The sequence below is a fragment of the Grampus griseus genome (genome assembly GCF_964374135.1).
Source record: "Grampus griseus genome assembly, chromosome: 12".
NCBI lineage: Eukaryota > Metazoa > Chordata > Mammalia > Artiodactyla > Delphinidae > Grampus > Grampus griseus.
The window spans coordinates 9894822-9911257 of NC_139006.1; the positions used below are offsets into that span (position 1 = coordinate 9894822).

The window sequence follows — 16436 nt, forward strand, 5'->3', positions numbered from 1 at the left end:
CAACATGGACACTTCTCACTCTTTAGTAGGCGCCGGTAGTCGGCTCAAGGTCAAGTCTCAAAAGCCGTACCTGCAAGGGTGAAGGCAGTGCTTCCCAGGGCCGTTTGTGTCCAACCTTGTTTGTGAATGCAAGTCACTGGGTGCTAGGGAAAGGGTGCTCCCGTCAGTGACCTGGGAGCCATCTAGGCTGTGACAAACGTCAGCATTTAGCCACTTTCCACTCCCCCTTCCTCATTCTCAAGTACTGATAGTTTATCTTCCCAGTAACTGGTGGGCATGATTCCATCTGACCTGGATCTGATCTTCACTTTTGTCTTGTCACGCCCACCTTCCCTACTGCCACGCATCCCAGAATCCTTGGGGTGTGTCCAGAAGCCTGTTGATGAGGGAGCTCTGGATGCTTCCTCCACTTTCTTCCCTTCTCTTGGGGACCCAGCAGCACCATCTGACCACTCCCCCACTCCTGCCCCTACCCGGAAGCAAACCAGTCTAGTGGGTGGATACCAGCAAATGAGCCCAGCGACCTGGCACACTGGGCAGCTCTCCTAGAGAATCCCCTATAAGGCTCCATGTGCCATTTAATGCACCAAAGGTTTCTTTCTGCCAATAATGCCTCTGGGCCGGAACGGTGCCCACCGACATCAAGCTCCACCCGTCACATAGCTGAGGTTGGATATGTATGAACTAGAACAAAGCCTTGGGACTGTGAGGCCCATGTCTACCCACCAAGGCCCATGTCTACCCACCAAGGCCCATGTCTACCCTCCAAGGCCCATGTCTACCCTCCAAGGCCCATGTCTACGCTCCAAGGAAGGAGAGATTTCTTTGGAAAAGGTGCAGGTGCCACAGAATAGAGTCTCCCTGAGGAAGACAGTCTTGTGATGGATGTCCACACTCAGAGGAACCTGCTTAGTTCTCAGTCCCCAGGGCTATGGGGATGCCATTGCCCAGTGCTCAGAGATAACAGCATCCTCTGTTTCAGCGCCGAATCACACCCCGAAAGGAAAAATTCTAACTCCCTTCCTCCATTGTCCATCCCCGGCCTGTCTAAGAATCCCCCTCGAGAGCAACTATACCCATTTCTTCCTCTCTGTTCGGGGAAAAGAGAGGAAGTCCTTTTGTTGTATGGGGTTGTTTCGGTGGTGGAGTGGGGGGAACAGTAGAAGGCACAGGACCCCTCTTTTTGAGTTACTATTTAAGTGAGTTTCTCCTCTAACAGTTCCAAGACTGGAAGATTCAAGACTGGCAGAAGGAATGGTCTGGGCTTTGGTTCCTCCGGAATCCCTTGGCCATTGATTTGGGAAGGGACCATTCCACAGAGAGGCCACGGCCTGCTGTCCCCAGCGATCTGTGTCCACAAAGACTTCATTATGCAGCCAGCCCTGGAAATTAAACCTTGGGCAGATGGCATGTCTCTTAGAATAGGATTCATGAATTCAGAATCAGTTGGAGGAGGTTTTAGAAGGCAATGGAAGTCTGGGAAATTAATCTACTTTTGTGAAGGCTCTGACAAATGCAATGGAGGTTAAGGTATAAATAGCGAAAAAGGGTGAAGAGGCTAAGGGAGAAGGACTTTCTCTCCTGGGTGTTGGTCTCTGGTGGGAATGCATCTCCCAGCCATTGCTGTGCACCTGCCGTGTGCCAGGTAGAAGGTGAGTAAGACGCTGTCCCACGCCTGAAGGGAGCTCACACTCCTTTCTCCCTTCTTTAGTAACAGAAATATATGTATGCATATGTACTTTTGTGTGTGTGTGTGTGTGTGTGTGTGTGTGTGTATACTTTTGTGTCTGTGTGTGTGAGGGAAGCATTTATTAGCCCAATTTCCCAACATGCTTTGTAGCTAGGTGTGCCCCTGTGACTAAATTCTGGGCCATGAGATTTTAGGAGAAATACTGTATGAAGCTTCTGAGAAGACTGCTTAAAACTCAGCTGGAAGTGAGCACTTCTCTACTTCACCTACTTCCTTCTGCTTCCCTCGTAGGATGTGACTCTGATGACTGGCATTCCAGCAGCCATTTTGGACCATGAAGTGAACTGTGGTGGAGAAGAAAGACAGAAGGAAGTAGGATCCCTGATGATCTTCTGGAACCACCCTATCTCTAATCTGTAAGAAAAATTAGTTTTTATCTTTTTTAAGCTACTCTTTTTCAGGTCTCTGTACCCAGCCAAAAGAAGTTCCTACCTGATACAGTGAGATGTAGTTGTAAATTAAAATTAAGTACTTAATACAAGCAAATACAAAATACTAAGAGAATTGAGAGAATGAGAGTCAGGGAAAACTTTACAGGGGAGGGAATATTTGAGCTGGGTCTTAAAGGTTGAATAGGAGTCCATTCGACTGAAGGGTTGGAGGTGAAAGGGCACCACGGACAGAGGAGGGCATGAAAGAAGATGCATTGTTTAGGAGGAGAGAGTATTTTTAGTGAGGCTGGAGCACCTGGTATAAGGTGTGACATGGCAAGAGCGGAGCCCATTATAGGCAGCCTGGGACAAGATCAGATGCAGTGTCTTAGAGGCAATGGGGGCGGTCTCTGAAAGATATTAAGCTGGGAAGCACTACGTTAAGTTTTTAATTTAGAAAGTTCCTTCTGGTTCAACACGGACAAGAATCTGCAGGCAAGGGAGGGCAAGACAAGAAGCAGACGTTAATTACGAGGCTGCTACTGTCATCTAGATGAGAGGTGATGAAAACTGGACCAGGGCTCCCCAGCCTAGGTGCCTACAGGGAGCAGATACCACAGGTGAGTGACAAAAGCTAGTGTGAGAAAAATCAGGCTGCTCTCTTGGTCCTTCATTTCCCACTTTTTCTAGAGACTTGGGTAAAGCATAGAAATTAAGTGTGACATGAGGGCCAGACTGCCTGGTTTCAAACTCTGGCTTCATCACTTATCGGATGTGTGCCTTTGGGCACATAACTTAACCTCTCTGTGCCCCAATTTCCTCATCTGCAAAATAGGCAAAAAAAGTTGTTGTGAGGATTAAATGAGTATGTATATCTGTGTATATTCACACACGCACGCACACACACTCACATACGCAGTGCCTGACACATAAAAGTCCTCTTAGCGTTAGTTATTGTATCATCATCATTATCATTCTAAGACAAACAAGAGGGCAAAGGAGATGATAAATGGGCAAGCACTTGGCCAACTGGGAGCAATGTAATGATTGGGAATAACAGGGAGTGGTGGGGACTGTGGAAAACTAGAGAGCACATGCCCCACCTAAGAAGGGCAGCTCCAGTTGACTGCTGTCATGCAGGGTTGCAGGCCCACTGTTGCCACAAAGAATAACTTTTTTTAAATCAGAATTTTGATGTCCAATCTCTCAATCTTAAAAAGTCACTCCTACTTTTTTTTTTTTTTTAAACAAAGCCTTGTGTGGTAAACAAAACACCGTCTGCAGGAACCAGCCCATGTGCCTCAATTTTCTATCTCTAAACTAAGACAAAAGCAATAGGAATGAAGAGGGTAGGGTTCAAAAGAGCTTTGGGAGATGGCACTGGTTGGGGCAGGCAACTGGTTAGACTGAGAGTAGGAGTAGGGTGGCCATTAGGGAAGGGTCTGTGGTGTCTCAGGTGCCTGGAGGGAGGGCACTATTCTCCCCTCCCCTCACTGCCAAGTCTCTTCTCCCTCTGGCCCCTCCTCCCTTCAGCTCTCAGGTTGCCACTGGGAGAAGCACACGTGAACTCTGGTCCCTCCTCCCTTCAGCTCTCAGGTTGCCACTGGGAGAACCATACGTGAACTCTGGGACTGAGACACTTCTTGAAGCTGGGGACTCTTCTCTGCTTGTCTTACTTGAGAGCAACGTTTTCAGAGTTAAGAGACACAGCGCGGACACAACATTAATAACCACACACAGACCTTTGAAAAGAAAACCAGGTCTTGTTACCCCTACCCTTGCAACCTTCCAGAGCCTTCCTCTTGCACTTGGAATAATTCTGAAGTCCTTACCTTGCTCTACAAAGGCCACGCATGCTCTCACCCCTGCATCCCTCCCCAGCTTCGTGTCTTCAGAAACTCAAATGTCAGGGCTGAGAGAGGCTTCCCTTGACCACCCTGTCTAACCTAGCTCCATTCCCACCAATAGTCTCTCTCTAGCCTGAATCTTGTTTTATTATCTTCCAATCATGTATTATCTGCAATTGGCTTGCTATTTATGGCTTTCTTGTTTATGTCTGCTTTTTCCTTGTAAAATATAAGCTTGGGGAGGGCAGGTACTGTCACCCTCGGTTCCAGGAACACAGTAGCTGCTCAATAAATACATTTTGAATGAAAGAAGTTCAAGAAATCCAGAAGAGTCATACATCTGATGACGGTTTATCTCAGTTCCTCTCCATCTGCGATAATACTTCTGTTCAGCAAACAGCTTTTCAGGGCTTAGAACTTTTCTTGGTCTCCTGTTAGCAAGGGGGATGGTGGAAAATTTTCTCATTGGCCATCATTACTATGAGTCCTGACCACTTACTGAACTTTTGCACTTTTGCCCATTTCTGGCTTTGATAATCGGGGCCCTAATCAGGCTTTCTGGTTCACCTTGACCTTCTTTTTCAACCTCCTTGTATCTGTACTAAACCTGGTCCAGCTTTGGTTGCTATGGGCATTCTAGATTGTGTGAAAGAACACTGACTGAGCAGGCAGGCCTCAGCTTAGGTGGCACTGAGGGGACAAAGCATGTGGGGATATGGCAGAGAAGGTGTTTCATGCACCAGAGTCAGTAGTTCTGCAGTGAGCCTTCCTCTTTCATGCCCCTTTCTCTTTCTTCCTTCTGCCTTCTCCATCTTTCTGCATAAATCCTTTCTTTTCCTGTCTCCTTTTACTATACAAGCTCAAGCCAGAAAGTCCTGAAAATGAATTTTTTTACACAACTTATGGAACCCAGTCACAATTCTACCTGGTGGAGGTCCACAGGGTCCCCCTAAAAGAGTGTGCAAAAACATGTATGTGTGTGTGCTTGAATTGTTTTCCTAAAGAGAGGCCCATAGTTTCCAACAGATTTTCTAAAGAACCTGTGTCCCCCAAGCAGTGAACCATTGAAAAGGCTTGATTCAGAGTGGGGGGGGGGTCACAGAGTGATACAACTTCCCTATATAAAATGTCCAGAAAAGTCAAACTTCCAGAGACAGAAAGTAGACTTGTGGTGGGAAAGGGGAGGGACTGCCAGTGGACGTGAGGTTTTCTTTGGGGTTGATTGAAATGTTCTAAAATTAGATGGTGCTGTTGGTTATACAACTCTATAAATTTACAAAAAACCGTTGACACGTACACTTAAAACAAGTGAATTTTATGGTATGCAAATTATACCTCAATAAAGCTGTTGGCACCGAATTTCAAAAACATAGTATGAAAAAATGTAAAATATCTTATCAATACTTTTTTATATGATCACATGTCGAATGACAATATCTTATAAATTGGGCTAAGTAAAATATACTATTAAAATTTTTTAAAAGAGCAGTTGATGACCATGGGCTGTCTCCCAAGGAGAAATGGTTCAGAGTAACCCAAGTTAGAGTATATTTCTGATCTCCACTGAGGGAAAGCAAAGGGGTCCATGGAGACTGAACAGGGCTAGGGGACCTGTGTGTCTCCTTTACCTGAGTGGGGCGAAGGTGGAGCACATGGGGCTCTTGACATCTGGCTTCAGGGCAGAGTCAGGGCAGACTCGTCAGATCTAAGGAAGGACTTACTGACATGGAGAGGTTCTTCTTCAGGCTTGGCCGAAGACGATTCACTGTCCTCAACGTCCTTGCTGCCTGTCGCCTGGGTGATCACACTCTGGGGCTCATCTGAGCCCGGGTTCACGGAGACCATGCTGCTCTGGGGGGATGACCCTCCACTTGTCCGAGACAGACTGAGGGTGGAGCCTCGCCGGCTTGGTTTGTAGCTGGTGACGCGTGCTACAGGAACCTTGAATCTCTTGGTCTGAAGAAAAGAGAAAATAAAGAGGGATTTTAGAAAGAAAGGAAGGAAGGGAAGAACGGAGGAAAAGAGGAAGGGAGGGAGGAAAGTAGGAAAGAAAAAAAGCGAAAACCTGGCTCTGAATGTGAATTCCTTTTGGCTCTTTCCAAACACCATGAGACATATCCTGGGTCTGGAAAGACCTTCTGTCACAAATCAAGATAATTTATACACATGTGTTTACTGGAAGCGAGTTTGATGGGACTTATTCTACTCAGTGAGTGCAATGGTTGCCCAGGTAGTCACCACAGGAAGCCAAACATGTATTCCAATGATGTTGCCTTGGACGACAACAGTTTTTTACTTTTGTAATAATCATCAGAGTTGATTTTTAAACTGGGGGAGGATGGGTCTAATCTCTTTAGCTGCATCTTGGTTTCGACCCCCAATTCTATGTATCAACCTTTTGTTCACCAAATGACACCTGGGGCTCAAAGAATAAATATGTATGTTCACTGGGGTTTTCTGAAGAATACAAGATGGAGAAAACTCTAGGCTTGACACTCAGGAGGTGCAGGTGAGGGGTGCAGATTTGTCTGATGAGGGGGCACTCTTGGGTGGAGGGGGGAGGAGCCATGATGGAGGTGGGTGGGAAGACCTAGATGACAAGTCCTAGGAGGTGAAAGGGGGTAGGTAGGGAAAGTCCTGCGAGAAGAATGGGGATTTTTGGAAGTAGTCAGAGTGGACAGGTTACAGGAATGTGTGCGTGTCTGTGTGTGTGTGCGTGCGTGCGTGCACACACACCGTCTTGCATGACTGGTGTCACTTCAGAATGTACTGTGTGGGCTTATGTCTTCATTTAATTCATGCTTCATGTCTTAGGCTTCCTAACTTGCCCTAAGTTGCTCAGCTGCTCCAGGATAAGAGCTCAGTGAGGGTCTGGGCTACAGTTTACACTCCATTAAAAGAGAAACAATTTCATTTGAGAACATTTGAAATGAAAGCCCTTGGAGGGTAGTCCAAGGTCTTCTTTGGATGAAACTCATAGTGTGTGATACCCTAGGGAAGAAGATAAGGAGAAGAGGCAGCACTGAAGACCACACAACATTTAATAAATATCTAACAGGGTGGAGAGAATTGTTTTCAGCAGGACTCACTGAGAGTCCACTGTGGGTGATCAGAAGTAATGTTTTGATTGGCCACCTCATGGGGCCCTGAGTGTAGGTGGAACCTCCCTGCTCCGGAAGAGCGGAGGGATTTCTTGCTTGCACAGGGCAAGGGGAGGGTGGGGGAAGAGAGACGGAAGAAGGTTGTGGGGTTTAAGATGTGATATCTTCCTGGGAAGGCCACCTCCCCCAATGTATTCAGTGAAATTCTACACAAGTGACGGAACGCTTCAGAATGTGATAGCCTGGGGAACTGGAGTTCAAACTGGGTTTAACCGGATCTCCAAGGGAGCATGGGAGTTACAAAATGACTGTGATAAAGAAAAAGCAAATGCCAAAAGTTGGCATGTTCTTCCCTTTGATAAATTAGGGGCTTGATGCAATGTCCCCTTTGTCCTGGCATCGCAACTGGACAAGAGCTTGCCAGACTGACAGCCCCTCTGCTCTCTGCCCCCAGAGGGAGAGAGAATGTCAGCGCTCAGGGATAATACCTGTAGAAGCCAACTCTTCCTGTCTCACCTGGCACGACATGAATTCTTGACTCTGGAAACCACATTCTTTACATCAATGTCATTTTTGAAGGCTGGACAGATTGTGTCACCAGGGCAGCCTGGAGTCTTGCAATGAGCACCAGACTCAGAGCCAGGGGACCTCAAGGGGGCCCTGAACTGGTCACTCTCCCCTGCTTCCGTCCCCTCGTCTATACAACAGAGAGGACGGGCTGGGATGATCTCAGAAGAGCTTTCCATGCCCAGAGTTCTGTGTGCCTCTTCCCTGCATTAGGATTTCATCCTGTGCTCCTAAAGTTGCCATTAATTAAAATTCAATTAAAAGTCACAGACAGGAAACCCAGAGTGAAGGACTGACACTTCTCATTAATTGAGAGTGGCGGAAAAATAAAATGTGGGGGGAAGATGTGACAGGCAGTTTCAGCATCCTGCTTGCCCTTTATTGAACTGACTCTCCCTGAATTGACTTAAATCCCCAAATGTTTCTTCTCTCTGTTTTGTATTTCACTCAGGAGTGGTATTAACTGGCTGCCGTGTTGCACCTCAGGAGGGACTGCTTTTTGGCACAAAGGAAAAGATTTCCCTGAATGATTCCTTGTACTTTCTTAGAAGGAGGGATTTCAAACTGGTGGCCCATGGGGAGACATGTTCAGCTGCCCAGAATTCTACAGATTGGGGATATCTTTATATAAGAACTGAGGTTACTGGTCTCTCTTGAAAATGATAAGCCCTGGGTCCCATCTTCACATGGCAAGATGAGTAGAACTAAGCAGAGGTTCTTCCCTTTAGCTGTGCAGAATTCCTGTTTGCCACAGACCTCACCACTCCCTACTGTGTTACCCAGCCTGATTTTTTTCATTTATGCCATTTGTCCGGCTCTTAATGATCACTGCCTTGGCACTGACAAGCTCCACACATACAGAAGACTATCAGTTGCTGTGGATGTTGACTGGAGCCTCTCTTTCAAAGTCCTTAATTTACAGGTGAAGAAACTGAGGTCAGGAGAGAGGAAAGGACTTCTCCAATGCCATGCAGTGAACAGAGTCACAGTGGCTCAACTAGGTCTCCTGATTCCTAATTCAGTGCTCCCTCATCCTCAGAATGGACCACACTGCAGCCCAGAGTTTGATCTGCAAACTCGCCCAGGGGGGATTTCAATTCAGTGAGAGTTCAAGTGCAGTGACTCACTCGTCCTTCCTCCAACTGTAGTTGTGACTATTCCTGAAGGACATTTTTTTAAAGGTTTGTGGCTCCTGCTTTTTCTGTGCATCTCTGGAGACAGATACACACGATATCTCCATAGCAACTTTCTGTGATAAAAACAAAGGCTCTCCTTCTCAGGGCACTTAGAAGTGCCCTGATGAAACAGCAAGGAAACGGTGAAACTTCATGAGGGGCAATGATAATCCTACCAGAGAGAACATGCTTTTGAAGAGCTCAGTGTTTTAATAAACAGGGTTTAGTAAACAGACCCAGGACTAACTCTGGGCTCTGCCACTGCCCAGCTGTGTGGCCTCATGCAAATCACTTAACCTCTTCAAGCCCTAACTTTCTGCTCTCCTACCTGGAAATAAGAATACTGCCCCCATGGGGTTGGTTAGTAGGAGGACAGGACTGGCTAATACACCTAAAGAGCTTCCTTAGCACAGAACCTGGCCCACTGTAATTCTGTTCAAGATTGGCTTCTAAAAATTACATAACCACAATAATGCTCAGCATTTTCACATTTTCAAAGTGAGATTGCATACTGTTTCCTGGGGTTCTTTACTAATGTAAAATAGATAGCTAGTGGGAAGCAGCCTCATAGCACAAGGAGATAAGCTTGGTGGTTTATGACCACCTAGAGGGGTGGGATAGGCAGGGTGGGAGGGAGGGAGATGCAAGAGGGAAGAGATATGGGAACATATGTATAACTGATTCACTTTGTTATAAAGCAGAAACGAACAACCACCAAAAAAAGAAGTGAGCAGAAACCAGCATTATATCCATTTTGTGGTTGGAGAACAGGTTCAGCAAAAGTCTCATTGTGTGTTCTCTCAACTGCCTTTAGCTCTCTGCTCTTGCCATTATTATTATTACGGTGCTTGTTTGTTAAGTGGATGAGTTTGGGGGTTTGGGGGGTTAGGAATGGTTTTGAGTGAAAAGAATAGACCTCTTGATGTTCTCTTAATAATAAACACACGTTCTAGTTTGTAGAAAACCCTGTCTGTTCACTCACTCACTTATTTTCTGACTGACTTTGAAAGAAAAGGGAGAGCGAGAGAGAAAGAGAAGTGACTGTTACTGATTAAACGTAGACAGTGAGTGAATCCATTTCCTTCCAGTGACATCTTATGGGGCGGCTGCTCGGCCACCCCTTCCCTGCTGCGTGAGGTGGTGTCCAGCCAAACGACACTTCTTCTAAAATCCCCAGATAAGCATTTTAATTAAAATTTATAAAAACCATCCAACAGCACGAGGTTCTGACTTCCCTTCACTCAGAGAACCAAGTAGAAAAAAAAATCCCATCAGAGAGAAGACTGGCGAAAATGCCTCCCACCCAAGTTGGGGCTGGTAGCCAGGCGGCAGAGTCACGTGCTGACAGTTACCTTTGGGGCTGTGATGAAGCGCTCCCACCTCTGTCCCATGGACTTGTCCTTATTGATTTTTTTTATTGTGCTCTTGCTTCCACCTGGGTCCCTGAGTGAGAAACAGCTTAATGAGTTTTCCGTTTCTAGAGCCTCAGTTTATTACAAGTACTTTTAAGAAATGCAAGAAAGAGACGATGGACGGTGGCTGTTCTCTGCTCTGATTTTCCCCCTCCTATACTCGGGAAGCAGTGGAAGGGACAGTTCTTCACAGCCGGGTCTCGCGAGTGGGAATCGAGGTTAGGAGAGACCACCGCTTACTGGGTAGGGACTGAGGGAGGTGGAGTGTATTTGTACACATTCCGCATCTGTTTGCGTTTTGGACTTGGGTCCTCTCCTAGACTCCAGGGCAGGTCTGCGGTTCCTCTTGGGGGTGAATTAAAAAACATGGTCATTTCCAAATCTCTGGCTGCTCTGGTGCCTAAGGGTCCCACCATCAGGGTCACTTCTGAGTAAACGCACAGAGAGAATTACTAACTCTGCTTGGGCGGGGGGAGCTTACAGGGTGCGTTGCACAATGAAAATCACTGGTTTGGAGTTTACTGAGTGAAAATTCTACACAATTCTACATGCAAGACGCTTCTGTGCATTCTCGCTGAATCATCTCAACAAAACCTTGTGATGCAGTCATTTATCATCCCATTTTACAGATGAGGAAACAAACTCAGGGTCTTAAGTCACTCATCCAGGTGCATATTCACAATGAATCTAATGACCCTCACTTGCATGGGTCCCGCCGCCAGGGCCCTGTACCTAATTTTGTATTTTAACTTTGTATTCTTTTTCTTAAAGCGCCCCTCTCCCCAATTAAATAAACTGCAGGTTGCGTGAAACCTGGATCCTCCCTCATGGGTTGGAACTCTCTGGGTATGAGACCGAAGCCCCAGCAAGTTTGGATGGTGACATACCTATAACCCTTGATCAGAAACCTGTGGGAGCGGATGTGTTGCCAAATTCAGAATCTTGGCATTTTGGAATGGAAATATGCTGCACGTAGACCATATGTTAACATAATCCTTCCAGTGGGGTCTCGGCAGCATCTTATAATCAAACACATTAGTATTTCTGCAGTGATATATATGAATATTTACACTAGGTGGGATAAAGACCATAAATAGCTTCAAGTCAAGTTCTGCCACCAAATCAGTTTGGTTCGTGTCAGATTTTGCTGTCAGATTGAGTTACAGCAAAACTGAGTTTTCAGAGCCTTTTGGATTTTGGACCTGTGGCTATGGGGTGGCGGATCCCTGTGGATAAGCAAGCTCTCTCAGCGACCTCTACCTATCTATGTATTGACTGACTGATCTGTTGATCTCTCCATCCATCCACCCATCCATCCATCCCTTTCTTTCTTTATCTCCTTTTTCTCTGCAGAAAGGGTTTTAGATGGCTGGGAGCCTTTAGATCATTTGGCTGGCTGTCATCCAGCGTAGAGGAGGGACCTGAGGGAATGAGATGGCCAGACCAGTTTGATGTGGGGAGGCACCAACAGGAGTCTAGACTTAGCAGGGGCTGCCAAGTGCTGGTGGTGGGGGGAGATGCTCAGACAGGAGGCAAAGGTGATCAAGATAAATAAAGCTCGATTCTTATGGCATGGGGGTCTGAGCCGCAGAATCAAAGGTTTCTACCAGCCCAGACGGGGAGGGGGATGTGTGCGCTCTTTACTGGCAGAGCCCTTGCTGGGCACCTACCAGCTCACAGCCACAAACTGAGAAATGCACACAGACGACAAGGTGAAAGTCAGGCTGGGGAGGGTGGGGTGAGAATGCGCCTCCAAGCTTTTTGTAAGACTTTATGTTTGATTACACAATAAAAAGCCCTCTGAATAATTAACAGTGAAGCTCATGTAACGTTGGTTCTGCCTGCCTCTCCCCAGAGTAATCAAATTAGGGAATATTTAAAATCCAGCTGGAGGAAGGAGCAGCAATACTTCAGTCCTATAAACAATATTTAAACTAGCGGCACTTTTGAAGTCTAATTTAAGGCTCACCAACTGGAAGCTTTAGTGTTTCCGCTTTGGAGCGTTTCTTTCAAGACCACAGGGCTTTTCTCGCTTTTCCCCTTTGCTAACGCAGCTCCTGCTGTGCCTCCAGCCTTCTTCTTGATGTTCAAAAGCAAACCCTCTTCTCCTTTTAAAATTAAATCTGGTACGGCCAAGCTTTCAAAATCTTAAATATTCAGACCCGATCGGGAAGATGGAGGTTTCTCGTTCACACAGACTTCCAAGACGACCCAAAATCTATTGTGACTTCAGGCAGCAGGTTAAATGAGCTAAAAATGCAGCAAGGTCCCAGGGATCTTAAAAAGCCCTGAGCATCGTTCTTGCAAAGCCACTGATAAAGAAAGGGCCTGGTTGGACAGAATCCATCTCTCTGAGGTTTCACTTTCAGTAGCAAATAAACCAAAAAGGAGGATCGATAGGGGGAGAAAAGGCAATAACCCAAGCGTCGTCATCCACAGTGCGCTGACTGCACACTACTACACAGGCAAGCTGAAGTCCCTGCCCACGGCCTGGAGGGACAGTCAGGGCCCTTCACCCACCAGAGTCCCAGGTCTTCTCGGCTTCTTAAAGTTGGGGGTCGCTCCGTGACTTGTTCAAAAATACTTGAGCGAAAGTGACACGTGGCCTGTAGGGCGATGCTTTAAGGGCCAGTGCTCAGGTCAGATTCCCTTTCCTGCTGGGTCCTTGGGCCACTATGGTGAGCAGAGTCCCGTGCGGTGGACACGTAAAGGGTGAGCGAGAAATGAACTTGCGCTGCGCTAAGCTGCTGAGATTTGGGGGTTGCTCATCACGGCAGCTTAATTGACCTTACCTAATTGATGCCTCTGATTTACTGTCTGTGTGACCTCAGGCCAGTCTCTCTTGAGCATCAGAACCAGGAAAAGGGGTGTACCTGGGTGGTTAACAATGGGTTTAAGAATCGGGTGGACCAGCTGTTTGAGTCCTCCGCCTGCCCTGCTGCTTCCTAGATGTGAGATTTTGTGTAATATTTACCCTCTCTGAGCCTCAGTGTCCTCATCTGTCAAATGGGGGAATATCAACTAAGTCAGAGGATGATTAGAGTGAAGATGCAATGAAATGGGGCTCGTTAGGAGCTTTCCAGGGTGCCTTGTATACACAACTGAATACAGCTGAACTATGAACAACACATGCTTTTTTCAATAGAAACCTTAATGTGGCTTGGAGGAGGGGCTGATGGTGGGCAAGGAGGCACTAGGGCACATCCGTGGGGGAGAAGTGGCTGTGATTTTGAGACCACATTTTCTCTCTGCTGAAGCTTTCTGGGGGATCCTATCTGCCAGAAATCAAGGGAAGAAGTCGTTGAGCACCGCTGCATCTCTTTTAACTGTACCGCCAAGCACATTTTGTTCCTAGCAGCCACTTGAAGACATCTATCCACAGCGGCAATCAGAGTAATTTTCTCAAATACTTCACTCTTTCTGAATCCGCATTCGCTCCTCAGGGTGGAAAGTCTGCTGGCTGGTTTAGGATGTGTTCACGTGTCCACAACAAGATGAGAGAACGGACGTAACTGCTGATTTTGCAGCAGGGAGGGAACAGAGTTCAAAGCTCCCAGGATCTCCCAGGCCAGGGTGCCCATCCCAACTCCTGAGTGATAGGTGCTCTGATGATCCTGCCACGTTTTCCCACTCCTGTAGAGATGTCCACTTGAGAACAGGCATGGAGGAATAATGCAATTAGGTCAGTGCAGGTAAAATCAGAGACTTCACTCAAACGTCACCTTCTCTGTGAGGCTTTCCCTGACGATCCAACTTAAAAGTCACCCCCCCCACCCTGTCACTATCACATCACCCTGTCAATTTCTTCATGACGCTTAATGCTATCTCAAGGAATCTTGATTATTACATGTTTATTATCTGTTGCTCACCTCCACATCCCTTGGAATAGAAGCTCCAGAGAGCAGGAATGTTGTTTTGTTTTCATGGGTGAATCCCCAGTAGTGCCTGAAAAAAGTGGGTTGAAGGAAAACGAGACTTTCTGGGGTCGGGGTGGGGGGAAGCATTGCTGCTAATGTGTTGTTCAGAATGATGCCGCCTTTTTTTCACAAGAGTGACAATCTGGCAAACACTTAAAAGATTTGGGGGGAATTGGTTAAGTATGTTGATAAACTCCACAGTCATTAAAAGAGGTTTTGACATGGAGAGATGTTTAACTTATTTATTAAATAACAAAAATTTAGTTGCAAAACAATAAATGTAGAACAGCCTTTTTTTAAAGGAAATTATATATTTAGATATCATATGATCTTGGTAAGTTGGGGTCCCTTTTGTATCCTGGCAAATAAATGAGTTATTCTTTTTTTTTTTTCTTGACACCAGAGTGTTCCCTAAATTAATTGAAGATTTGGGGGCCTTGGCTAGAAACAGAGGAAACAATCATTTAGTGGTTAAGTGCACATGCTTTGCATCTGGGCTACCTGGGTTCAAGTCCTGACTTCTACTAGCTGCGTAACTTGGAGCAAGTTACTTAAATTCTCTTTGACTCAGTTTCCTCATTTGTAAGTCAGAATGAGGCTCAATTAAGGTCATATATCCAGAGCAGTGCTTGACAAAGAAAGCACTCAAATGCCAGCTATTTTCCTTATAACACAGTAGCTGGATTTAGGTGACTGTGTCATATTTGAAAGGCTTTATATATAGAAAGGCATCTACATTTTTCTAAAGCAGGTGTGGGTTCTTTGTGCCTGAGAAGCCCAGCCTTTGAGCGTATGGACTCTCTTAATGAAAATCAGGATTTTCCACTTGGACTCTCCACTTAAGAGTGGGTCCAGGAGTTCCCTGGTGGCCTAGTGGTCACTGCCGTAGCCCAGGTTCAATCCCTGGTCGGGGAACTGAGATCCTGCAAGCCAAAAAAAAAAAAAAAAGAGTGGGTCCAATGGTGTCTCTCTGGGACAGCCCGAGGCAGTAAGACATACCTGACTGCCCCAGCGGAGAGCACATGATTACCTGCCTATGGAGGCTCAAGGCTGCCTGGAAGGTACATCAGTAACTCTTCACTTCCCTCTTAGGCCTGGGGTCTGTCCTGTCCTGCCCCATTGGGTGGGGGTGAGTGGCACTGGGAAGAGGTGGCACTAAGGCTTGAAGTGCTCGCTTACACCGGGTCTTGTCTGTTTCTCTGTAAAGATCCATTCGTTTCTAGTCAGTCCTTGGAAAGTGAGTCTCTAATAAGAATAAAACCAGTAGAAGTTCACAACCCCTGAACCAACTCCAAAATCCAAAGGGTCTTGACAACCAAAAAACAAAATTAATAACCTATTTGGCAGCAAAACATGACCTGAACTGATGGGAGGCTATTGATGACCTTTATTTACCTTTGAGTATCCACTTAGTATAAATATTCATTCAGTTTTTTCCCTGCAGAAATATGTTTGATGATAGGGTGCTGCCCCAGTTCCCTCTGGGAGTAAGATATTCTATACGGTATATGTCCCATATTTCTTTTCTAAAATGTCGAAAAAGAAAAAAATCATCAGAATTCTGAAACCCAGGTGGTCCCAAAGGTTTGAATAAAAATCTGTGGGCCCTGATATATGAAACAAGTCTTACTTTGCCTAAACAGAAGCCTACATCTCTCAGAGAAGGGTAATTAGTACATTCATTATTGAAGGCTCAGTTTCTGCTCTGCGTGGACCTGATCATCTTGTCAATTGAAATAAACTCTCCTGCTAGGAGCAGAATTAATGAGGATGCTGGGAAATGATAATGTGTTTCAATTGCCACATGATGAAATTGGGAAGGCCTTTTTTCCTTTTATTTTTTTTCTAAATAAAGCAGAGACTCCGGTGCAACTAAGAATGCAATGCTAAAGTCTCTCATCTGTCCATTTACCAAACCATTCGCCAATCCATCCAAATATGGGATCTTCCTGCAGTGAACAAAGATCATCTGTTTGTAGCACGCTACATGCCAGTTAGTAAAGTTTTGCTGCCTGTAGAAAGCCCACTTTGAGGTGTTGAACCACCCCACTTTCTTACTATAAAATCCATAAGGGGGCAGGATTGGACCTACAGCCATCATAATGTCCGACAGAAACGAAACCTCTGGGATCTACAGGTCCTGGAGAATGGATGTTTCCTTCTGGAAAATGCATGGTGGGTATCAGGACTCAAGGTTTATGTTTCGAGCACTTTAATAACAGAAGATGCTTGCTTGATGGTGGAAACTCTGAGAAACACAGTCAGGGGAACTGAAGATGTGGTATTTTCCTCTTGG

At 46.0% G+C, this 16436-nt stretch overlaps 1 protein-coding gene across 1 annotated transcript in view; it reads right to left on the reverse strand.

The window, feature by feature from the left end:
* The window catches only part of CCDC60 (coiled-coil domain containing 60), a 166568-nt gene that overhangs the window by 14262 nt on the left and 135870 nt on the right, over positions 1–16436 (reverse strand). The window contains exons 6-7 of the mRNA XM_082667962.1: positions 10164–10254; positions 5690–5924 (exon numbers count right to left, since the gene is read on the reverse strand). Coding sequence (XP_082524088.1) covers positions 5690–5924; positions 10164–10254 — 326 coding nt within the window. The remainder of the gene's footprint in view (positions 1–5689; positions 5925–10163; positions 10255–16436) is intronic.